Here is a 24,377-nt window from a genome sequence, read left to right on the forward strand (position 1 = left end):
TTTGCTCCAATCCATCCCTTTAAGGTGCATTCCTTCCGGTCCAGGATAAATCATCTGTGCAAATTTTTTGTTGTTTGTGTTTTTCTTTTATGCATCAAACTATAAGTTGCGAGTAAAGAGAAATGACTATGTCATGGTCTGACCCTATGAGGAACGAGTCAAGTAGTGTTAAGGAAATTTAGAGGCAGTTACAAGGATGAACTAAAGTGGTTAACTTCCAAAAGACAACTATTTATATACGATAAGTTCAAACACCATTCTCCTTGTACTTATTGTGCAGCCACAAATACCCAACTGACGAGACTTAACTTTTTAATCCAAAAGGTATATATAATCAAGTCTTTTAAATAGACCATAGAAGGCTTGAACTGAGAACAAACTTGCAGCTAAACGAACTAATGGCGCGCTTGTTGAAACAACACAACAGTAAAAGTCAGAAGGGATGCATAAACTGAATTGGGTAACCTTTGCACGACCTTTCCAACCCCCGGTACACCCTCGGTAGCCCTCTTTGTCGCCATTGCAAACGCCGGTGCTGCAACCAGTGTGATGATCAGTCCTTGACTGACAATAATGAATGTGTCCGCTGTCAACTGCTTGATGAAGTTTGCAAACTCTTCGCGGTCAATTTCTCCATCAAGATTGAGATCGTTTTCCTGCAAATATTAGGGGTAAACATTATTAGACGAATCAAACGAGTTTGCTGAAGACAAATCATTGATTCAACATTTCTAGAAGAGAATATGATAGTAATTTATAACGCACCACAAAGTAGCACACAATAATCCTATTAATTTTCCTTATTAACACTAAGATTTGTCAATTGTAGCATATGAAAATAAGGGTCTTTCCCGCAGAAGATTGTTTTATCCAAATACTTAAAAATGTCACAAAAACAGGGTGGCTGTCTCCACTGACCAGCCACCGAACAATAATTATTAAACTAACTTACACTTATCCAAATGCAACGAAATTTTGTACTCATAAACTAGACACACAGTACGACAGTCTCACAAATTTTTGGGATGTTTGGAGTTGATTTGCTATTTAAATTAAATCGTACAAAAACAGTACAGAAACAGATTTTAAATAATACCAATAGATTTTAATTCACAAGTTAAGAAAACGAGTTAGGGGACATGCTATCCACCACCAAATAATCATGTAAGTATGTTATGTTTCATTCAAATCCCTTTTATTTCCGGATGAAGATGCTCAAGTTGGCTCACTGTTAGAACTCAACCTATTACTCTTTCTTACGGAGTATGTTAAGAGAATGGCGTTTTCAACTTAACTTAGTCCCTAGCATGCAATCTAGAATGGTGTGTTCATAGATTTAACAAGTAGAAATCATTAAGAATAAAAAGAGTTTGAGTCATCACAAGGCATCGTAAGTACTGGCGTTGTCTTACTTATCCTAGAAATCGGTTCACATGTTAACCACAATTAACAAGTGCTACTCTAGAACATATGTAGGTCCTCATTCAACAAGGGCAGGCAGACATATATTCATAGCATTAAAATCCTAAATATGCTCACTATGTATGCATCCATAGAAACACATAAAGAATTTATCAATGACATAAGTAGTGAAACAATTTTCATCCTTTCATAAAAGTCATTCAAACAAAATATCACAACATACTTACAATCATATTCGGGGCTTCAAAACAGCCCCTATCTACTAAAAATTAGTTACACATAATTATCAAATTAAACCAAAAGTAAAACATGAGTTTGAGAAGACAAAACCAAGAAAAATAGAGTGGAGTTTTGCTCTCTGCCGTGCTTCTTTCTCTGTGCGCCCTGCCTCGCACCTCTGCTCTCTGTGCTCTATCACTTCCTCTTCTGCCCGTCAGTCTCTCCCTTTGCTTCTTTTATTTTTTTTTTATCTCTAACAGTTTTTTTTTTCTTTCGTTTCTGTTCTCTCCGTCTTCTCTCTTGTCCGAGTCTTTTTATTCATGCGAGCTGCCTTGCTGCAAGAGGCAGCTTTCCTTTTCTTTATTTTCTTCCACGCTGCCAAGCAGCTGTTATTCCGCACCTTTCACGTTCCCTGCACCTTGCTTCTGCTGCTTCTGCCCCCGTCCTCTTCCTTTTCTGCGCCTCACGTCAGTTCTCTTCTCTCCCTCACGCTGCCAAGGCAGCTTTTCTCTTTTTTTTTTTATATCTTTCTCCTGCAGTCCGAGTGCTCCCCTATTTCTTTTGCTTTTATGCTTCTTCTTCCATCCCATTATTCTTCTTTTCCTTTTCTTATTCCTTCCACTCTTCCTTTTATTCTTTCTTTTGTTTTGTTTTTGTATTCCTTCTTTTCTTTTTGCTGAGCCTCACACTGCAAGAGAATAACAAAAGTTCTTTTTCTGCTGCCCAAGGGCAGCTGCACTGCTCTTTTGCTTTCACATGCACGTTTTCTGCCTTTTGCTTTCATCGAAAACCTGCAAATGCAACCTCATAAAATAAACTGGCAGAAGGAATAAGAAATCATGGCCAACTTATAAAAAAAATGTTACACATTAATACTGAAGGTTAGAAATTAATGAAATACAAGACCCTTAACAAACTCAAAGAAATTAATGAAATACAAGACCCTTAACACAATGTAAGGTAAAATGCCACAATTTTAACACAAAAACATCACAAAGACTTTAGAAATGGATGATATAAATGCATGAAATATATGAGTGATCAAATACCCCCAAACTTACATTTTTGCTAGTCCTCGAGCAAAACAAAGAAAACATGAAAAAGTAATAACATGAAAAACATTAGTTTCCTCCTATGTGACCCTCATAGAATTTTATTCAAGAAAACAAATCATCAAGAACCATAGCTAGCATCAAGGAACTAACCCAAGTTCATCTTCCTTATTCAAATATTAGCAGTAATCTTTGAATCATCCTTGAAGTGTAGTGTGTGAGATAGCCATGCTAATGCAATTTCAAAATTTTTATATTTTTAAAATCATCATATGCAAACTAGCAACCTTCTCACGGGATATACACTCAATCACACATGTGTTTAGTTTAAATGGGTTTCGCTCAAAGAATCAAATGTGAAATTTCTACCATAAGCTTGCATAAAGATCTCATCTCCACAATCGTAATTGCAAAACTTAAATCAAGAGGACTTTTATTGGATGTAATGAGGTTTAGGGAGAGGGTTATTGAAATGAAAGAATAGGTAAACACAAGTTCCAAGCTACATTACAAGCAATTCTTTTTTTTAGATTTATAAGAACTCAACCTTTCCAACGATTCTTTTAGCACCTCCAACCATACCCTTAAACTGAAACTTTGAACAACTTTTTATTTTCTTTGTGTACAATCTTTCTTTTTCTTTTTTTTTTTTTTTTTTTTTTTTATATATACAAACATGAAATACCCCCACACTTATTCTTTTGCCAAACACCTTCAAAGTACTTCATAAACGTTTCTCATAAGACAATCTCGCATTGCTCGCTTGGAAAGGGTAAGGAAAAAAATGTTTCAGGTACAAGGGTAGACATATCTGGTGATAAGAAATAGAAAAGCTCAACATACACGGCTCAAATTGGCAATCTAATGATATCATTTTTCTTTGGGAAACATTATTTGGGCCATAGTGGTAAACCTAATGCCTCTATCATTTCCAAATTCATGCAATCAATGACAAACATTTCGAAAGATCGTTACGCAAGTTCTAGAGATGTATCTCACATAAGTTCATCACACATGAAAGAATAGGAGTATATGAAAAATGCACACACTTTCAATAGGCTCAAAAACTCACATAGGATGTATATGGTCACTAAATTCACATATGAAGCTTTAAGTCATGCTTTAGTTTCACATCAACAAGGCTATGTGCATTTGGTTTTTCAAAGATGATCAAACATGTACAAAACTAACAAGAGAATTATGAATTTCACAAAACACATGTTAACTAAGTTCTTGATGATCATGGTTCAAATTTGATCTAATTATATCATTGGGTCGGGAAACTAACAAAAATCTAATTTAAAACAATAAGGGAAACAAGACAATATTTTTGGATTTTTAAATTTTCCGATTTTTTAAATTTTTTTTTTTATTTTTTTAAAAGAAAACAAAACTAATTAAGAAAACAAAAAGCAACAACATGGAAACAAATGAAACTTGTTCGTAGTTGAAGGTACAAAAAATTTCAATTTGGTCATTTTTTATACTCTTTACCCCCAAACTTAAACCGGACATTGTCCCCAATGTCAGAAAACACTATAATGCAAATAAAAATAAAATAAATAAATAATAAGAAACAAAATAAAGCAATTGGACTGAAAACTTCCCTAGTTTGCAGTAAAACCAAGCGATGACCCCCCAAGCTAAAATTCTGTAATCAACTTCAAAGGTGGAAATAACCAAAAGTTCCTGCAAAGAAAAGAAATAATTCAGTTAAGTAACGCAAAATGTAAATTAAGAAATTGCAAACGAAAAATTGAAAATCACGATAAAAGACAATGAAAAGAACTAATAAGTGATCATTGGTCGTGCTTGTTGACTTTCCACAGCTTTCCTCTTGAACGGGGTGACACTTAGCTTTTTACTTGCAAGTGATGATTTGATGATATTGTACGGCGAAGCTTTGCTCTTTGGTGATGTTGCAGTTCCTTATTTGTTCTCCAAGCAGATGTGGCAGCTTCTCTAGTTCTTCATCTCAGACTCATTCTGCTGGGATGATTGTGCAAGCTGCATTCTTCTCTGCTTGTTTCTTCGGCACATTGTCTCCACATGCTGCTGGTATCATTTTCGCTTGCCTTATCTGTTCTTCAGGTAGATGTGGCAGCTTCTTTGGAAGTACATCAGCAGTGGAAGACGAGTACTCGAGAGCAATTTCTCCATGTCCTGCAGGTTAGAACAAAGACAAGGAAAAGGACATGGAGAATGCATGATATGAGATACTCTTGCTTTCAACCTTTATGATATGAAATACTTTTGCTCTGGATGGGTTGTTTGCAGGGGTATCCCAGGGAATGAGGAATACAGAGTGACTCGAGAGGGTTCTTTGGGAATGCATTCTCGGAGATGAAGAAGTGCTGAGAGGGTGTGCCTTTGCTGTGGAAGGCGAAGGTAGATACTTATAGGACTTTTCTTCACAACCGGAACTATTCCCTCACTCATTGTCGGCAGCCGGTGGATGGATGAATAGTACAAATTACGCGCTTTCTGACAAAGCAGCCCGTAATTTCCGCAAAGCTGCCAGTTGCATGTGACGAGTGACAACACGTCTGGACAATTTGATCTTTTGAAATCCGGGGTTCGGCTCGTGGTTTCTGAGCAAGCCCATTTTTTGAGAAATGAAACGCCTCTTTTGAGAAAAGAATCCGGCTTTTGAGAAAGGAGCCCCGACTCTTCGATTTGCGAGAGGACGCCTCTCTGAGGAGCGCCTCTTTAATTTCTTCTTTTTATAGAGGCGTTAATTTTGTTCCACAACACACTTGAGCTCCCTCCTGTAAACACTCCCTCCTTGCACTTCCAAAATCTTAATCAGCCCGACTCTTTTCTTTCTTCACCACCTCTGAAAAATGTCTGGCCCTTCCGATCGTCGTTTTGACTTGAACATTGGTGAAGAGGCAGCTCCGCCTTCACCAGACAACATATGGCGCCCATCTTTCATATCCCCTACCGGTCCCCTTACCGTGGGGGATTCGGTGATGAAAAATGACATGACCGCCGCGGTGGTGGCCCGGAACCTTGTCACCCCCAGAGATAACAGACTGCTCGCTAGACGGTCTGATGAATTGGCGGTTAAGGAGTCTCTGGCTCTTAGCGTGCAGTGTGCGGGTTCTGTGTCCAACATGGCCCAACGCCTATTTGCTCGAACCCGTCACGTTGAATCGTTGGTGGCTGAAATACAGAGTCTCAAAGATGAGGTTAGAGGACTCAAGCATGAAAATAAACAATTGCACAAGCTTGCACACAATTATGCCACAAACATGAAGAGGAAAATTGACCAGCTGCAGGAAAATGATGGTCAGATTTTACTTGATCACCGGAGGTTTGTGGGCTTGTTCCAACCGCATCTGCCTTCGTCTTCTGGGGCTATACCTCGTAGTGAAGCTCCAAATGATCAACCTCTGATGCCTCCTCCTTCTGTGGCCCCGCCGACTGCTGAAGCTCCGCCGACTACTGAAGTTCCTCCTAAGCAGCCTATGTGAAGACTCCCTCTTGTATTTATCTGCTTAATGTTCCTTTTTTTTTATGAATGTACAAGTACTTTGCAAGAAGTTGTGGTAGAGATTGCAACATCATTACCTGCATAACGGAACAAAAGTAGGACTTAAACACACAAACCAGAAAACAAGAGAAAAACAGAACAAGAACATTTAAAATTATTCAAAATAAAGATGAAAGATAAAAAGCTTGGGTTGCCTCCCAAGAAGCGCTTTCTTTAACGTCTTGCAGCCGGACGATGCCTCCAGTAATCATCCAAAGGGAACTGGTTCTTGGAGAGGTACAACCTCCACATCATGCTCGGCAAAAGGCTCGTAATATGGCTTGAGTCTATGCCCATTCACTTTGAACACGTTTACGGTCTTCGTACTTCGGATTTCCACTGCACCATGAGGAAAAATATTAGTTACAACAAATGGACCAACCCATCGAGAACGAAGCTTACCTGGAAATAATCGAAGGCGAGAATTAAATAGAAGAACTTTCTGTCCAATGACAAAGTTCTTCCTTAAGATCATCTTATCATGAAATGTCTTTGATTTCTCCTTGTATATTCGACTTGACTCGTACGCATCATTCCGGATTTCGTCTAACTCATTTAATTGAAGCTTCCTTTGCTTCCCGGCAACACTCATGTCCATGTTGTAGGCTTTGATCGCCCAATAAGCTTTGTGCTCTAACTCTACTGGAAGACGGCATGGTTTCCCATAAATTAACCGAAATGGGGACATTCCAATAGGAGTCTTATAGGCAGTCCTATAAGCCCACAATGCATCGTTCAAGCGCATGCTCCAATCCTTCCTACTAGGACTCACAGTTTTCTCCAAAATTTGCTTCACCTCACGATTTGATACTTCTGCTTGACCGCTAGTTTGCGGATGATAAGGTGTAGACACCTTATGTGTGACATTGTACTTCCTAAGCAACGCTTCAAATGTTCGATTGCAAAAATGACTCCCTCCATCGCTAATGATTGCTCTAGGTATTCCAAATCTTGCAAAGATGTTACTCTTAATAAAATCTGAAACAACTTTTGAATCATTAGTTTTGGTGGCTTTTGCTTCCACCCATTTAGAAACATAATCCACAGCCAATAAAATGTACAGAAAACCATTTGAAGATGGAAAAGGTCCCATGAAATCAATGCCCCACACATCAAAGATCTCAACAACCAAAATAGGGGTTTGTGGCATTTGATTTCTTGGGCCCAAGTTACCTGTTCGTTGACAACGATCACATGTTGCACAAAACTCATACGCATCCTTAAACAGACTTGGCCAATAAAATCCACTCTCTAACACCTTAAGTGCTGTCCTCTTTGCTCCAAAATGGCCACCACATGCATAAGAATGACAAAAAGTTAGAATAGATTTAAACTCAGATTCGGGAACACACCTTCTAATTAATTGATCAGTGCAATATTTCCACAAATAAGGATCATCCCACTCGTAGTATTTGGCGGTTTTGACAAGCTTATCTTTCTGAGCACGTGTAAAATCATCCGGAATCTTTTTGATGACCTTGTAATTGATAATATCTGCATACCAAGGGTCAGTAATCTTTAATGAAAACAATTGCTCATCCGGAAAACTCTCACTTAAAGGGATGAGATCTTCCTCTGTGTTTGAATGCACAAGTCGGCTAAGATGATCTGCTACAACATTCTCACTCCCTTTTTTATCCTTGATCTCTAAGTCAAACTCTTGAAGTAGAAGTATCCATCGAATGAGTCGAGGTTTTGCATCCTTTTTTGTGAGTAGATACTTTAATGCTGCATGGTCAGAAAACACAATAATTTTAGTCCCAATCAGATAAGATCGAAATTTTTCTAAAGCGAATACAACAGCTAAAAACTCCTTCTCTGTTGTTGAATAATTCAACTGGGCATCATTAAGTGTCCGGGATGCATAATAAATGACATGAGGCACTTTGTTGACACGTTGCCCTAGAACTGCTCCGACTGCATAGTCTGAAGCATCGCACATCAACTCAAAAGGTAAACTCCAATCTGGTGGCATGATCACAGGAGCTGTGGATAACAACTCCTTAAGCTTGTTGAATGCTACCACACACTCTTTATTCATATCAAATGATACATCCTTTTGAAGCAAACGACACAGCGGTCTAGAAATCTTTGAGAAGTCCTTCATAAACCTGCGGTAAAAACCTGCATGTCCCAGAAAAGAACGAACCTCCCTGACAGTAGTAGGGAGAGGTAAAGAACTAACAAGTTCTGCTTTAGACTTATCCACTTCAATTCCCTTTTTAGATATGATATGCCCTAGAACTAATCCATGAGAAACCATGAAATGACATTTTTCCCAATTTAAGACCAGATTAGTTTCTTGGCAACGTTTTAAAACTAGGGACAAATTATGTAGACATGTATCAAAAGAATCACCATAAACAGAAAAATCATCCATGAACACTTCAATTATTTTCTCAATCATATCAGAAAAGATACTCACCATACACCTTTGAAATGTGGCAGGTGCGTTGCAAAGTCCAAACGGCATCCTTCGATATGCAAATGTACCAAATGGACATGTGAAAGTCGTCTTTTCTTGATCCTCTGGAGCAACTGCAATTTGATTATATCCAGAATAGCCATCAAGAAAACAATAATGAGAATGACCAGCTAACCTTTCTAACATTTGATCAATGAATGGGACTGGAAAATGATCCTTGCGTGTGGTGTTGTTTATCTTCCGATAGTCTGTACAAACTCTCCAACTATTTTGCACACGTGTAGGCACTAGCTCATTAGCTTCATTCTTAACAACTGTGACTCCTGATCGCTTTGGAACTACGTGAACAGGGCTCACCCACTTGCTGTCTGAAATAGGATATATGATGCCAACATCAAGAAGTTTGATAACCTCTTTCTTGACGACCTCCATCATGAGAGGGTTTAAACGTCGTTGAGCTTCCCTTGTTGGTTTTGCACCTTCCTCCAACAGAATCTTATGCATACATGTAGCTGGATTTATACCTTTGATATCTGTAATGCTCCAAGCTATCGCAGTTTTATGATCCTTCAGTACCCGGATCAGTTTCTCCATCTCCTCTGCTGTGAGTTGTGATGATATGATGACTGGTAATGTTTCTTCCTCTCCCAAAAATGCATACTTCAAATATTCAGGAATCGATTTAAGCTCTAATTTTGGTGCCTGAATCACAGAAGGAAGATTTTTTTTGTTAGAAATAGGAAGAGAAATAAAATAGGCAGAAGATTTACCGTGAATTGGTGAAAGAGACTCAAGATCTGCCATAGTCTGAATTAATTCTTCATCAATGTGCTCGAAAGTATTAAGCTTTTCATGTGTAATGCTATGCACTAACACCTTTTCTAAATTACCTTGTCCCACACTTTCATTAAAACAATCCTGCACAAAATAGTCAAACGCATCAATAGAGAAACAAGATTCAAAATCATTAGGGTACCTCATAGCATCGAAGATTCTGAATTTGACAATTTCTCCATCAATTTCCATGGTCAAGGTACCATCATAGACGTCAATCTTTGTACGTGCCGTTCTAAGGAATGGTCTTCCCAATATAAGAGGAAGTGCAGTAGGCATAGGGTCATGTTCCATCTCAAGAACAAAAAAATCAGCAGGAAAAATAAGCTCATTCACTTGCACAAGTACATCCTCCAATAAGCCTTTCGGATATCTATTTGAACGGTCTGCCAACTGGATTATTACCTTTGTTTCCTTCAACTCTCCAAGGTTCAATGATTCATACACTGAATATGGCATCAGATTGATGGATGCCCCCAAATCACACAATGCTCTCCCAAACTCTGTCCCTCCAATTACACATGGAATGGTAAAGCTACCGGCATCCTTCAACTTTGGTGGTAGCTTCCTTTGCAAAACAGCTGATGCTTCCTCACTTAATGCCACAGTTTCTTGATCATTGAATCTCCTCTTGTTTGTACAAAGCTCTTTAAGGAACTTTGCATACTTGGGCACTTGTTTTATGGCATCTAAAAGAGGTAAGTTCACTTGGACTTTTCGGAAAGTATCCAAGATTTCCTTATCAGTTTGCTCTTTCTTTGACTTCATAAACCTGCGAGGGAAAGGAATAGGGACACATGAGTTAAATGAATTTTGAATTTCTTTTCTTACAGTATTAGAATTTTTTTTATTTAATTCAACTGCTTTAGAAGACTTTTCAATTTCTGTTGAAGCTTCATCTTGCTCAAGATTTTTGGTTTGTAACTCCCCTTGTTGCATCCTTGGATGCTCAAAAACTTCTTTTCCACTCCTTAAAGTCATAGCATTTAACTGCTCCGCATTTGGATTGGTCACAGTTTGGCTTGGTAACCTTCCTGGTTGGTGTTGTTGCCCCATCAAACTTGCTAACTGACTCATTTGGCGCTCAAGGTTTTCAATTGCTTTGTCTGTTTTCTGTTGATGAGATTGAGTAGAGTTAGCTAAAGAAGCAATTAAATCCTCAAGAGACTTACTTGGAGCTTGTTGTTGTTGAGGTTGAAATGGTGCCTGTGGTCTTGCTTGAAAGAAGCCAGGTGGACGGTTATAATTGTTAGGAACAGATTGTCCATTGTCTTGATTGTTCCATTTTAAGTGTGGATGATCGCGCCATCCTGCATTATAGTTGTTGGAATATGGATCATACTTTTGCCTTTGTTGCCCTTGAAATCCTCCTAATGCATTAGCTTGCTCAAGACCACCTTGATCCATCAACGAAGGGCACATGTCCGTGACATGTCCCATCATTGAACATACACCACACACTTGTTTTGGAGCCACAATAACCTGTTGCACAAGATTAGTCAAGTTAGCTAATTGTAATTCAATACTAGAATTAGCACTTACCTCGTTAACTTTCTTAAAAGGTAGCTCATCTCTCCCTCCAAATTGTCGTGTGTTGCCAGCAATGGTCTTTAATAATGCCTTAGCATTTATTGGTGTCTTGTCCATGAATGCTCCTCCACTGGCTGCATCAAGCATTATACGATCAGTACCACATAATCCTTCATAAAAATACTGTATTAAAAGATGCTCTGAAATTTGATGATTAGGACAAGATGCAACCAAATGTGTGAATCGCTCATAGTAATCTCCAAAGGGCTCTCCATGTTGTTGTCGGATTGCACATATGTCTTTCCTTATGCTTGCAGCTTTGGTGGCTGGAAAATATTGCTCCAAGAATGCTTGCTTCACCTGGTTCCAGGTGTTCATTGATCCCGGAGGTAAATTGTAAAGCCACTCCTTTGCCTTAGCTTCTAATGTAAATGGGAATGCTCTCAACTTGACTTGCTCCTCATTCACATTTGCTGGTCTCATTCCTGAGCATACTACATGAAACTCCATAAGATGCTTGTTGGCATCCTCTGTTGAGAACCCATGGAACTTAGGCAAATAGTGAATCATGCCGGACTTGAGCTCACATCCTCCTTCGTCATTTGGATATGTGATGCACAATGGTTGTTGATCCGTGTTTGGCGTTGCCAACTCCCTCAGAGTACGGTTGTCAGCCATGTCTCCTTGTGGTTTTTCCTCCTTTATTGAACTAAAATGTGGTGGAGACGATGATGATGGTACGGACACCAATGCTTGATTCTGTTTGATTTCTCCTCGAACCTTTCGAAGTATTTGTTCAGGCTCAGGATTGTAGGGAGCTATATCAATGCTTTCGGACCTTCGAGTTTGCATATACTACAAAAAGTACCTGAAATAAACCCAAAACCAAAAACACTAAATAGACAAGAAATAGAAAATAATACAAATAAATAAAAAAATAAAAATAAAATATAAGCAATCAGAAATAACAATCCCCGGCGACACGGCGCCAAAAATTTGATAGTAATTTATAACGCACCACAAAGTAGCACACAATAATCCTATTAATTTTCCTTATTAACACTAAGATTTGTCAATTGTAGCATATGAAAATAAGGGTCTTTCCCGCAGAAGATTGTTTTATCCAAATACTTAAAAATGTCACAAAAACAGGGTGGCTGTCTCCACTGACCAGCCACCGAACAATAATTATTAAACTAACTTACACTTATCCAAATGCAACGAAATTTTATACTCATAAACTAGACACACAGTACGACAGTCTCACAAATTTTTGGGATGTTTGGAGTTGATTTGCTATTTAAATTAAATCGTACAAAAACAGTACAGAAACAGATTTTAAATAATACCAATAGATTTTAATTCACAAGTTAAGAAAACGAGTTAGGGGACATGCTATCCACCACCAAATAATCATGTAAGTATGTTATGTTTCATTCAAATCCCTTTTATTTCCGGATGAAGATGCTCAAGTTGGCTCACTGTTAGAACTCAACCTATTACTCTTTCTTACGTAGTATGTTAAGAGAATGGCGTTTTCAACTTAACTTAGTCCCTAGCATGCAATCTAGAATGGTGTGTTCATAGATTTAACAAGTAGAAATCATTAAGAATAAAAAGAGTTTGAGTCATCACAAGGCATCGTAAGTACTGGCGTTGTCTTACTTATCCTAGAAATCGGTTCACATGTTAACCACAATTAACAAGTGCTACTCTAGAACATATGTAGGTCCTCATTCAACAAGGGCAGGCAGACATATATTCATAGCATTAAAATCCTAAATATGCTCACTATGTATGCATCCATAGAAACACATAAAGAATTTATCAATGACATAAGTAGTGAAACAATTTTCATCCTTTCATAAAAGTCATTCAAACAAAATATCACAACATACTTACAATCATATTCGGGGCTTCAAAACAGCCCCTATCTACTAAAAATTAGTTACACATAATTATCAAATTAAACCAAAAGTAAAACATGAGTTTGAGAAGACAAAACCAAGAAAAATAGAGTGGAGTTTTGCTCTCTGCCGTGCTTCTTTCTCTGTGCGCCCTGCCTCGCACCTCTGCTCTCTGTGCTCTATCACTTCCTCTTCTGCCCGTCAGTCTCTCCCTTTGCTTCTTTTATTTTTTTTTTATCTCTAACAGTTTTTTTTTTCTTTCGTTTCTGTTCTCTCCGTCTTCTCTCTTGTCCGAGTCTTTTTATTCATGCGAGCTGCCTTGCTGCAAGAGGCAGCTTTCCTTTTCTTTATTTTCTTCCACGCTGCCAAGCAGCTGTTATTCCGCACCTTTCACGTTCCCTGCACCTTGCTTCTGCTGCTTCTGCCCCCGTCCTCTTCCTTTTCTGCGCCTCACGTCAGTTCTCTTCTCTCCCTCACGCTGCCAAGGCAGCTTTTCTCTTTTTTTTTTATATCTTTCTCCTGCAGTCCGAGTGCTCCCCTATTTCTTTTGCTTTTATGCTTCTTCTTCCATCCCATTATTCTTCTTTTCCTTTTCTTATTCCTTCCACTCTTCCTTTTATTCTTTCTTTTGTTTTGTTTTTGTATTCCTTCTTTTCTTTTTGCTGAGCCTCACACTGCAAGAGAATAACAAAAGTTCTTTTTCTGCTGCCCAAGGGCAGCTGCACTGCTCTTTTGCTTTCACATGCACGTTTTCTGCCTTTTGCTTTCATCGAAAACCTGCAAATGCAACCTCATAAAATAAACTGGCAGAAGGAATAAGAAATCATGGCCAACTTATAAAAAAAATGTTACACATTAATACTGAAGGTTAGAAATTAATGAAATACAAGACCCTTAACAAACTCAAAGAAATTAATGAAATACAAGACCCTTAACACAATGTAAGGTAAAATGCCACAATTTTAACACAAAAACATCACAAAGACTTTAGAAATGGATGATATAAATGCATGAAATATATGAGTGATCAGAATAACGAGCTCATATCCGAACAGTTTCTATAGGTTTTCTGAACGGGAATCTTAGATTCTCAACATGGATTCTTACCTAACAAACAGCAGCAACAACGGTATTCCTTTGTATAACAAACAGCGAAAACTTGAACATACAAAATTGACACATCCATTTTCAATCCTGAATTAGAGACTTGGTTCTGTTTTAGTCAGTCAAAGAGATGAATGATACTAAACTGCGACCTGACATACAAGTCACAAACAACAATAGACCTTCTCATCATCTCATGCTTACAGGACGATATCTCGACGGAAATTTTACATATAAGTAGAGTGCAGACATTAGAATCAGTTTATGAAAGAGGTGCCATCTTTTCAGATAACTAGCCAGGCGAAGACTTTCTTTAGTGCCTCGGCCAATAGGCCTACTGAAACATGATGATGAATTTTGCAGTCAAACGAACTTGTCTTCAAAATTTCTAACATTTTAGTGCTTAATCGGAACAAAAGTGAACTTTGGTAATCGGAACAGGAAGAAACATAAAAGTCTAAACTGAGCAGGAAAAATTGGTCATTTATGTAGAACCTCAAACAAACCGGTACTCTGTCACATCCAGCTAAAGCAGACAGCATAAAGAAGGACAAAAATTTGCTTCTTTCTGACCACGGCAACTTAAACATGTTCAAATCATTTTCCATGCATAAGAGAAAGAGTATGGTGTATTGATCTAACAGTCTGAAGTTTAAAATTGAAATTTACACAACAAAGATACGAATAAAAGCTACGTCGCTTGTGAGAGTAATTACCAATTACTAATTGTACTCTATTCGATTGAAAAACTTATAAGAATATGAGCAGATAACGAGCTTTCCGTAACCCAAAACGAAAATTGGATCACAAATCTTATTTGCCTATTACTTGGTACGACAACTTGACTTTTGCAGCACAACACCGTAACACAAGAAACATAACAGATGCTATTGGATATATACTGTTGAAATTTCAAAAGATATTATCTTACTTGTAGATGGTTTTAGTCTACCAAATTTCATTTCAACCGTTTGATTGTATCCAACGAGAAAATCCCTGTATCAGAAAACTGATCCGGATTCTAATTCATCCTTATGTTTTGTTAAACAACTAGAGTACCTTCATCATATCTAAGACAATATCTTTGGAGGGTGGATCAATATGCGGGCCGGGTAAACGCTTATTGAGTTCACTAGAACAGGAAGATTAAACAACAATCAGTTAAAATTAGCAGCATGATTTGTCAATCAGTTAAAAAAATAGGGAATACGTTTAGCACGAAATGCTCCTCACTTGAACACAAGTAGTACACCGATGTACAGATCGTCAAAATTCAAGTTAACGCTTCCTGTCTCACTTTTAAAATAAAGATCAAACACCTCATCTGTAATCCTGCGTATTTGCTTTCGCCTCCATTGCTTATCTGCAATCCAGAAAATTATCAGATACCTTATAAACGTGTATGTAATTAACGGTTGCTTCCTGTCCAGTAATGTAACATAACATGTGAGACTGTCTGTACCGATGGATATCTACAAACTTCTGGATAATAATGCTATTTTTTGATGTCGCATCGAGAAATATCAAACTGACGATATCATACTATATATTCATACATAAAATCCAGTACAAGAACAAGATAAATGGAAACATGCGTATTCAGAACGGTAACTTTCTGCTGCATCTGAGAAAACCCATCGCCCAAGCAACTAATAGATGACTACAGTCCACAACTAAAAGTCATTTGCAGATTCTACAAGCGTGGAGCGATGGAGAAGCCATCGAACCTAAAACCCAACAGAAAACAACATTAACGATGTCGAAGGAACAGAGAGGTACCTCGTAACCTGTCGAGGACCTGTCCCATGGCGCAGGAGGGAGCTCAGTACAAAGCTTTTTGCGAGTTGGTTGGATGATAAGTTACGAATAAGATAGTAAGAGGAGGGTGGACCTTTGGTATCTGAGCCTTCAATTGACTTTGTCAGGCAGCGTAATTATTAAGACAAAATATTAAAAAATAAATATAACAAATAAAGATAGATAACTTGCCAAGCACTCGTGGGCGCTTGTAAATTTAAAAAATAATTATTAAGTTACAATGCTCCGATACCAAAGAATTATTATGTATTATGAATGTTTTAACTGTTAATTTAATTTGCACAGCTATGAAATTTTTTTTTCAATTTTTTTTAATGAAGAAAATTACGATATGTCATTCATTGATAAAAAAGCATTACAAATACATATTATGAAAAACCTTATCCTAAAAGAGTCCTTGCAGACTAGATCTAAAAATATAACAATAAAACATCACTAATCGTAGAGCAATGAGCAAACTTCAAGTACTCGTCTGAGTTTATCGGGAGTCGCAGGATTACACAGATCAATAAAACTGTTAAACTTCTTGTTACAAGGATATCATGTGAGTGCGAAATGTTAAACTCTAAATTGGGATAGGGAGTACGATGCCCATTGGTCGATTGCATCACCTAATCATTGCCATTGTTCTAAAAAACGGCCTAGGCGGGGCTAGGCGGTTTTTTTTCTTTCATGAAATTAAAAAATAAAATAAAAAATCCTATCTAAGTATAAGTGGTTTGAAATTGTGAACTTGTTGTACATTTGTCATCCTACAATACTCCTCACTATGGTTATATGGCATATATGCTTAATGTGTTTTTAAATTTTGGACTTGTTGAATACTCATTTTGCATTTTATCATTTTTTTATATTATCTTATCCATGGATTTCATACAAGTATAATTTTTTTGTAAGTATCAATATGCACTTATTTACAAGATATACAAAATATTTACCTAAATCCTCCTAGGCCGCCTAGGCGCCTGCCTAAATCCTGCCTAGCCGCCTAGGCGCTAGGCGCCAGCCTGCCGCCCGACTAGCGTCTACTTTTTTTTAGAACCTTGATCACTGCCATGATCCCAAAGAGCTAGCACACCAAAACGAAAATTTAAAGTATGCACTCTCCTATAGAGAGAGAAATCAAACCAAACTCCATGACAATTCTTGGAAATTATTAAACAGAAACAAAATAAAAGGATAAATTATGTCACGCTCCACATCCTCTGGACATCGGAAAGCCATGTCACTGCACCGGCTAAACCCAAAGTGTCATACTGACTAAACTCGATCCCGACGCAATTTGACATCTTCCATGGTTTCCAGTTTCAACCATATATCAAATGCGATAACTGGATACAAAACCTTTCGTTAACTGTGTGCATGGGCGAAAAGATAATGATTATCACAGTGACTACAGTGTTTCACATCAATAATTCAACATAAAAAAAAACGAAAAGTAAGAGCGAAGAGACGATGATCTATTAATTTTTCGTATCAATAAACACTACGTACCATTAAAGGAAAAAAATTTTATCTTCTCATTATCTTCTTTTATATATCAATATAAATAGTTTTTAAATTTTATTTAGAGACAAATACAGTTTTACCAACTATTGACCCTAAAAACTACCAAGCTTACGTAGCGTGCAGGCCGAGTAACTAATGAGCTAACTACGTCTTTCGGTTGTATGCGGGGTGTGCCAACTCGTCGACCGAGCTCGGCCGATGAGTAAAACTTGTTGATGTTGCGTTGGATGCGCTGCTGACTTCTGAATCCTGCAACTGCGGCCGAGGAAGGAACACATCTCGGCCTTCGGGTTCTAGAGCCTGAAGACAAGGCTACTAGTTCTGCGAAGTTCACAAATCGTCGACGTCGGATTCGGTCACAGTGACTATATTCGTAAGAATATAAGCATGCCGAATCGACACCAGAGTATAGGGACACAGATACTTAAAACAAATGTACGTCTTGATTGTGAAAGTGGTTCGGCCGTCAGAATGCTGAACTCTAAAACCTACTTGTGAATAACCAATCATAAACAACTTGGCGTTCAATGCGCCGAGCCCAGTAATTCATAACACCTTACTTCGCCGAGAAGGCTAATGAGATGACCTCTGCCAATAAGGATTTGAAAATCCTTTTCAACCGAGACTTGGTTAGATAACCACTCGGCCTCGACGCAATGCTGTTTATCCAAACTGAAGGTGCTCCACAGTCAACTGATTCTATGGCTCTAATGTTGTTTATCCAAACTGAAGATGTGTCGGCGAAAAAGAAAATAAAAATCTCAAGGTTATTGAGAGGTTTCGCGTAGAGCGAGAGTTTGCGCAGGGTAGTTTGTGTGTTGAATTGGAGGGGCTTTGAATGATGTCCTCCTCCCCCTATTTATAGTAGCCAACCTGCTTCCGATCGAATCACAACCATTCTCGGATTAAGACTCATTTCCCCAATCCACCCTTATCTTGGCCAGTCCTACTCCTACTAGGACTTTGAACTCAACCCGTTATCAGGTCACATTCAATCCCAAACTTCAACATCCTTATCCTGTCGAAATTCCTTCTTATAACAGGACTCACCCACAACCCATGGATTCCCAATGGGACACGGCCAACCTTGACTATGCGGCCCATGAGCCGGATGACCCCCAACGACTCTTAACCACGGCCTCTGGGTTAAGGATAAATCTAAACTCGGCCCAAACCAGTATTTTGGGCCCAAACATTGCCCTATCGCTTTTGAGGTCATCGACCTATACCTCTTGGTTCGAGCCTCGACCTTGAAGAAGTGAAACCGTCTTAAAGATAAACATTGAATCCTCTTGAGAAACACCATCATGCGCATTTATGAGACACGATCCCACGATCTCGATTCTCCCAACCGTCCTGCCACATGTCGGTCCCTTGGTTAACCTAGTAACCTTTAATCATGACCCTCAAAAACATGCGACCGCCGCAACACGCAATCGTGCTTCCTCAAACCTCGAAAACCTCGGTCTTTTCGCCTAGATTCTCTGAATATCTACAATGTTTAGCAACTTTCCCGCTTGATTCTATCCTCAATTTTGAAAATTAAACGTTTAACCTTCCTTCCGAAGTGCCTATAAATACCAGAATCCTTTCCATTCATACCTTACTAAAACCCTTGAAACTTTCTTGCCACCTTACTTTCAAAACTTTCAAAACATAGAAAATCCTAAGCTTTCAACTTAGAAATCTTTGAGCCTTCATCAATGGCCTTCTTCATCTCCTATCTCTCCAACGAATGCAACAAGTGCAAGGACTTCATCGATCGGAACTCCACCAAGACTCTGCGCTTCGAAGGTAACCTAAACACTACTCATCAAATCTTGGGACCACTCTTTAAAGACACAGTGCCATTGTCCATCACCAACCTATTCAAAGAACACTGCCTGTCACATTTACTGCAAGGATTTGATTGGTCGAAGTGGTGTTTGACAAAGCTTCAAGGAGCCTGGCTTTCAACCAACGCGAATTGGGCGGCCTGGGTCGTACGGATGGAAAAATTCTTTGGTAAAGAGTGGGAGGCTCTCGGCATCCATGACGCCATTAAGCTTTCGACCATGGAGATTACCATGGATAAAGAACTCTTTATGGCAGCTCTAAGCCTTTGGTGCTCGGCCACCAACACCATGGTCCTTTCGTTCGGCCCTATCACCCCTACCATCCTCGACATCTCGACTATCCTCGGGACTTCTCCTTCTAGCATTCCAATAGACGTCGCCTTTATTGGATGCTCGTCAAACCTCGACCTCAAGAAACGTCGAGACGTTGAGCCAAGAAGGTCAAGAGCCTTCAAAAGAGGAAGTTCAGAAGTTGTATAAGAATTTTCTTAACTACAAAACCTTCATCCTCCATTTTACTAACCGAAGGGAGACGAGTCTACAGAAGGGAGAACACGAGGCTTTCCTATTTTACTGGTACAACAAGTTTATCTGTTGTACTAAGTCGAATAAATGCTTGGTCGAAAATATGCCGGTGGAGGAAGCCCTGGTTAGTGGTCACTCTCTAGCGCTCAGTCCAGCTATCCTTGCCAACCTTCTGCGCTGCATGGCAGAAACGACCATCAACAAGATCGACCAGCACCAGAATGGACCTCTCTGGGTATTCCAACTCTGGCTGTAGGTTTATTTCTCCATACTTCGGCCAGAAATCCCCAACCTCCAATCTACTGCAGCACTCGGCCTTCAGTTGGCTCCTCGACCAGCATCTCCACCGAGCTGAAGAAGTCTTCAAACACTTTTTCGGCTTAGACGTCCTTTTTGACGATGAATTTTTAATATGTCGTCGTAAGGAATACCCCTACTCCATCAGGCTTCCCATATCAACCTAGAGTGATGGTGAAAATGCTGGTTTTCGTCAAAACTGGGGGTTGTTCGTGTTGATTCGCGACCTTCCCCTCGGTTGCGATGCTTGCCGAGCAAGTTGGGAAGTCTACCACCCCCACTTTGCTGCCCGACAGCTTGGCTACCTCCAAGGTTACCCGGTGCCTCTACTTACTTCCTGCTCCCTTCTAAGTCGATGACGCCTCTGTGGTTCCTCAGAAAGAGAGTGCAAGGACACCGAGAAAGAGTTTCAGGAACGGTACAAAAAATTCCGCCTTCGACCAACTGTTCCTGAATCTCTTGGCACCGACACCTTCGGTGACTGGTAGGAAGAATATACCCACGACTTTTTTGGCACCCCGGACGACAACGTGGTCAACAAATTTTTTGGCGACTAACCCAACAAAACTTCTGCCCCTCAATCCAAAGAGACGCCCCAGGGTATACAACTATCTATACCTTTATTCTTCAAACACTTAATTGATTTAACTAATTAGATTTTGCTTTCTTAGGTGGTTGAGAATTGAAACAGGCAAATGTGATCGCTTCGGCTGCGGCCAGGAAAAAATTAGCCCATTCTTCTAAGAAATCTAAAACCGGCACGCAAAACGTACCGAGTAAACGGCCTTGCCCGGACATCAAGACGGCATGTGAAGCCCCTCGTCCCACAAAATATGTTAAGAAATTGGCGAAGAAAGAAGCACGGGAGATTCACGTTATCTCCAGCCACACCACCGGAACGACCCCTCCTAGTGCCTCTCCTCCTGCTTCTGTTGTTCAGGCCTCAACGGAGAAATTACCAACTCCAACTAGCCCGACGCCCTAAGTTCACCCGGCCCCTGAGGTCCCCGAGATCATGGTCGAACCAGTTGTTGTACCGTTGGTCAAGATGCCTGCAGCTTCGGGGCCGACCGTAACACCCGTCCTAGGGGAGGTAACCCCTTCAGTCGGGAAAAATCTCCCCAAGAATCCAAAACAATTAGCGATCATCTTAGAAGAGGTATGATTATGCTGTTGATAACTTCATTTTCTTATTAAATTCAAAAGTATTAATAGCTCTTTTGTTCTAGGATGACGAGATTCCGCCAGCGACTCACCCTCGACCAATCGAACCTCCTTCCATCGACATTCCCCCTGCGGTTGAGGTGACTGATCAGGTTAATTCTCTAGCAGCCGATCGTGGAAAAAAAACCTATCGTCGAGCCTGAAGCGACGCTAGAAACCCCAGTTTACCCACAGGATTAAGACATTGGCATCCCATTTCAAGAAGCGACTTCAGCTTTTGTAAGGCTCGACTACTTTTTCTTATTAAATTTTCTATAACGAGTCTGAACCGAGAAAAATATTAAATGTCAGATGCCCACTCATTCATTTCACCAAAAATTCTATGCGCCAAAGGGTGTTATCTATATTTCCTGGCTACCCTAGTGGCCGTCGAACATAGATAGCCTTCATTGGCCGTGTGAATTAAGAAGCAGTCTAAAACACTGGGCTTGGCCATTAAGCTCTCTTGGTTTGAGCAATGAACCAGGGGATATGGCCGAAGTCTCCTCTAAGCAGGTCTAAAATAAATTCTCTTTGCTATATTCTATTATGATTTTCCTTTTGCCTAAATTCTTTTCATGTGCAGTCTTCATGGGAAGTTGAGTTCGATGCTCTCCTATCGAGTACTTCAGGAATGGCTGGCCTTTCGGCAGCTACAACCGAGCTGGCCGAATCGACTGTTCTTGCTAGGTTGCAGGAGCTCTTGTCTCTCTCAGATTCACAAGTTCTCGATGCCAGGGCCTTGATTTGGTGGGTGCATGTCTGAACGATCTCGCAGCTGATGGTCAATTGAGCACCGAGGCCATAACTCAAGCGTCTTCTACCTTGGAACAGACCCGAGAATATTTCAGTATTTTTGAGAAAACTCTTTTGGCTGAAGACGAATTGAAAGCTGCAACAGTGGTTCGAGACGCTCTTCATCCAAAGGTCGAAGTTTTAAAGAAAAAAAAGAGACCCTGGCCGACCTTGACTATCAATTTGCCGAACTCCAAAATCAAAGGTCGGCAATTGCTTTCGAGCTTGCAAAGGATTTTGAGTCGAGCGGTAAATCTTGCTTAACCGAATACTCGATTAGCGTGAGGCGGGTCGAGCAGCTGAAGATGGACTAGAGGAATCGGCAAGCTGAGGTCACGATGGGCGAGGTACGGTGGTTGGAATTGAAGGCCGTTCTTGAATCTCTCATACCCTCATAACCCTAGAAGTTTTTTATTGTAACTGATCGACCCATTCCATTTGTACACCTTTTTGTGAATTTAATGAAATGAACTTTTATTCCTGTATTTCCCATGTGACTGGATAGTATTTCTTTAAAAACCTCCCGTTGATTGGTAATTTGTGAACTACACCAGTTCGATCCCTAAGACGGTATGCTCATTTGGTGAGAACTTTATGAAAAACGAATAGCCCTTCCCAATTCGGCGACCCCTTGTCGAACCTGGGGTCTTTAATTCCTATGGGTAGTATGGTTTGCCAAACCAACTCTCCTTCGCTGAACGTTTTTTATCTGACTTGCTGATTATAAGCTCGTTCGACGATCTTCTTTTCTGCCATTAATAAGTTATAAGCATCGAGCCGAGCTTCTTCTAAATCTTCTAACTCTTGTCTCATGGCCCAATCGTACTCGGCGCTGAACAAACTACTTTGTTCAATTACTCGCAAAAAGTTTATACTTAGCTCGACTGGCAACATTGCATCGTGTCCATAAGTCAACGCGTAAGGAGTCGTTCCAGTGGCTGTTCGTAGAGAAGTTTAATAAGCCCATAACGCTTCGTTTATCTTTAAATGCCACATACCCAGCCTTTCTTTTATCATCTTTTCAAGAATACCGATTAGAACCTTATTACTCGCTTTGGCCTGTCCATTCACCTGCAGATAATATGGCGTAGATTGCTCGAGTTGAATCTTTAGATTTGTTGTATATTCCTTAAATCTGTTGGATGTAAAGATCATACCGTTATCTGTTATGATTGTTTCTGGCACACCGAATCTTGTCACAATGTTTTCTTCTACGAAATTACAAACTTCTTTAGACGTTAACTCGACATATGACTTGGCTTCGACCCATTTGGTGAAGTAGTCCATTGCAACGAGTATCCACGCATGTTTGACTACACCAGAAGATGGTGTGATTTTACCGATTACATCCATGGCCCATCCTCGGAACGGCTATGGTTTGGTGACCGAATGTAGTGATTCGGTCAAAACTCTCTATATAGGCCCATGGATTTGACACTATACACATGCCTTTGCATACTTAATACAATCCTTCAAGATACTCGGCCAGAAATAGCAGTGCCGCCGAAGCAGCCAACGTATTTTTCGTCCAGATTGGTGAGCTCCGTAAATTCCTTCGTGTACTTCTGCCATTGCTTGAACAGCTTCCTGCGGGCCGAGGCACAACAACAGTAGCCCATCCTTACCTTTTCGATACAACTCATTCTGGTATAATACGTAGTTTGTGGCATGGACCCTTGTCCGTTGGTCATGTTTTTCGTTGGGGTTATCAATATATCACATAATCGTCCTTCTCCAATCGTCTGGTAATGCCTCGACAGCATAAACCTTAATAGTGTCCTTTTGTTCTAACAACAAAGGCAAGGATATTACCTATGTACATATCACGCCATAACGTTGGAGAACTTGCTAATTAATCAAGGCCGAATGTACTTGTCGTGACACAGGTATTTCTCGGCCTAATTTGCACCCCAGGAGTTGTGTTTCGGAGGCTATTTGAGCTAATTCATCGGCGTCAGTGATATGAACTTTTGAAATGTGTTTGAAAGTAACGTCATCAAAAGATTCGGCCAAATAGCTGGCAACCATGTGGTAGGGTGCCAGAGTACAACTTATGCAACGAAAAGTCCCGTTGATAATAAGGGCTTCGTATTCAGCCTGATTGTTCATCTCTTCGGACCGAAGAAGAAGTTTAATGCGTTTCTTGGACTCTTCAATGGTGGTTTCAAAGTCATGATCAACTGCCTTTTTTGCTTGAAGTAATTCGACCATGATGGTCGGCATACGTCGGGCATCATCATCGCTTCCTGTTGCCTTTTTTGGTTGCCATTTAGTAGTCATAATAGCCTGTACTGCCTGTCGTCGAGCCATGTAATCTATTCGCTGACGTCGATGTTTTTGAGATTTGGATAGTGCAGTATACATACC

The 24,377-nt window shown here is 39.8% G+C and overlaps 1 protein-coding gene across 1 annotated transcript; it reads right to left on the minus strand.

Annotated features, from left to right (window-relative positions):
* Nucleotides 1–210: 210 nt before the first annotated feature.
* On the minus strand, nucleotides 211–15,939 carry LOC114823506 (uncharacterized). Its single transcript, XM_070817691.1, has 4 exons — nucleotides 15,808–15,939; nucleotides 15,262–15,391; nucleotides 15,088–15,160; nucleotides 211–656 (listed from the first exon to the last, which is right to left on the minus strand). The coding sequence occupies exons 1-4, from the start codon at nucleotides 15,833–15,835 to the stop codon at nucleotides 396–398; spliced, it is 492 nt and encodes a 163-aa protein (XP_070673792.1). The 5' UTR covers nucleotides 15,836–15,939; the 3' UTR covers nucleotides 211–395.
* Nucleotides 15,940–24,377: the final 8,438 nt, after the last annotated feature.

This window comes from Malus domestica, chromosome 02, assembly GCF_042453785.1.
Source record: "Malus domestica chromosome 02, GDT2T_hap1".
NCBI classification, from domain to species: Eukaryota; Viridiplantae; Streptophyta; class Magnoliopsida; order Rosales; family Rosaceae; genus Malus; species Malus domestica.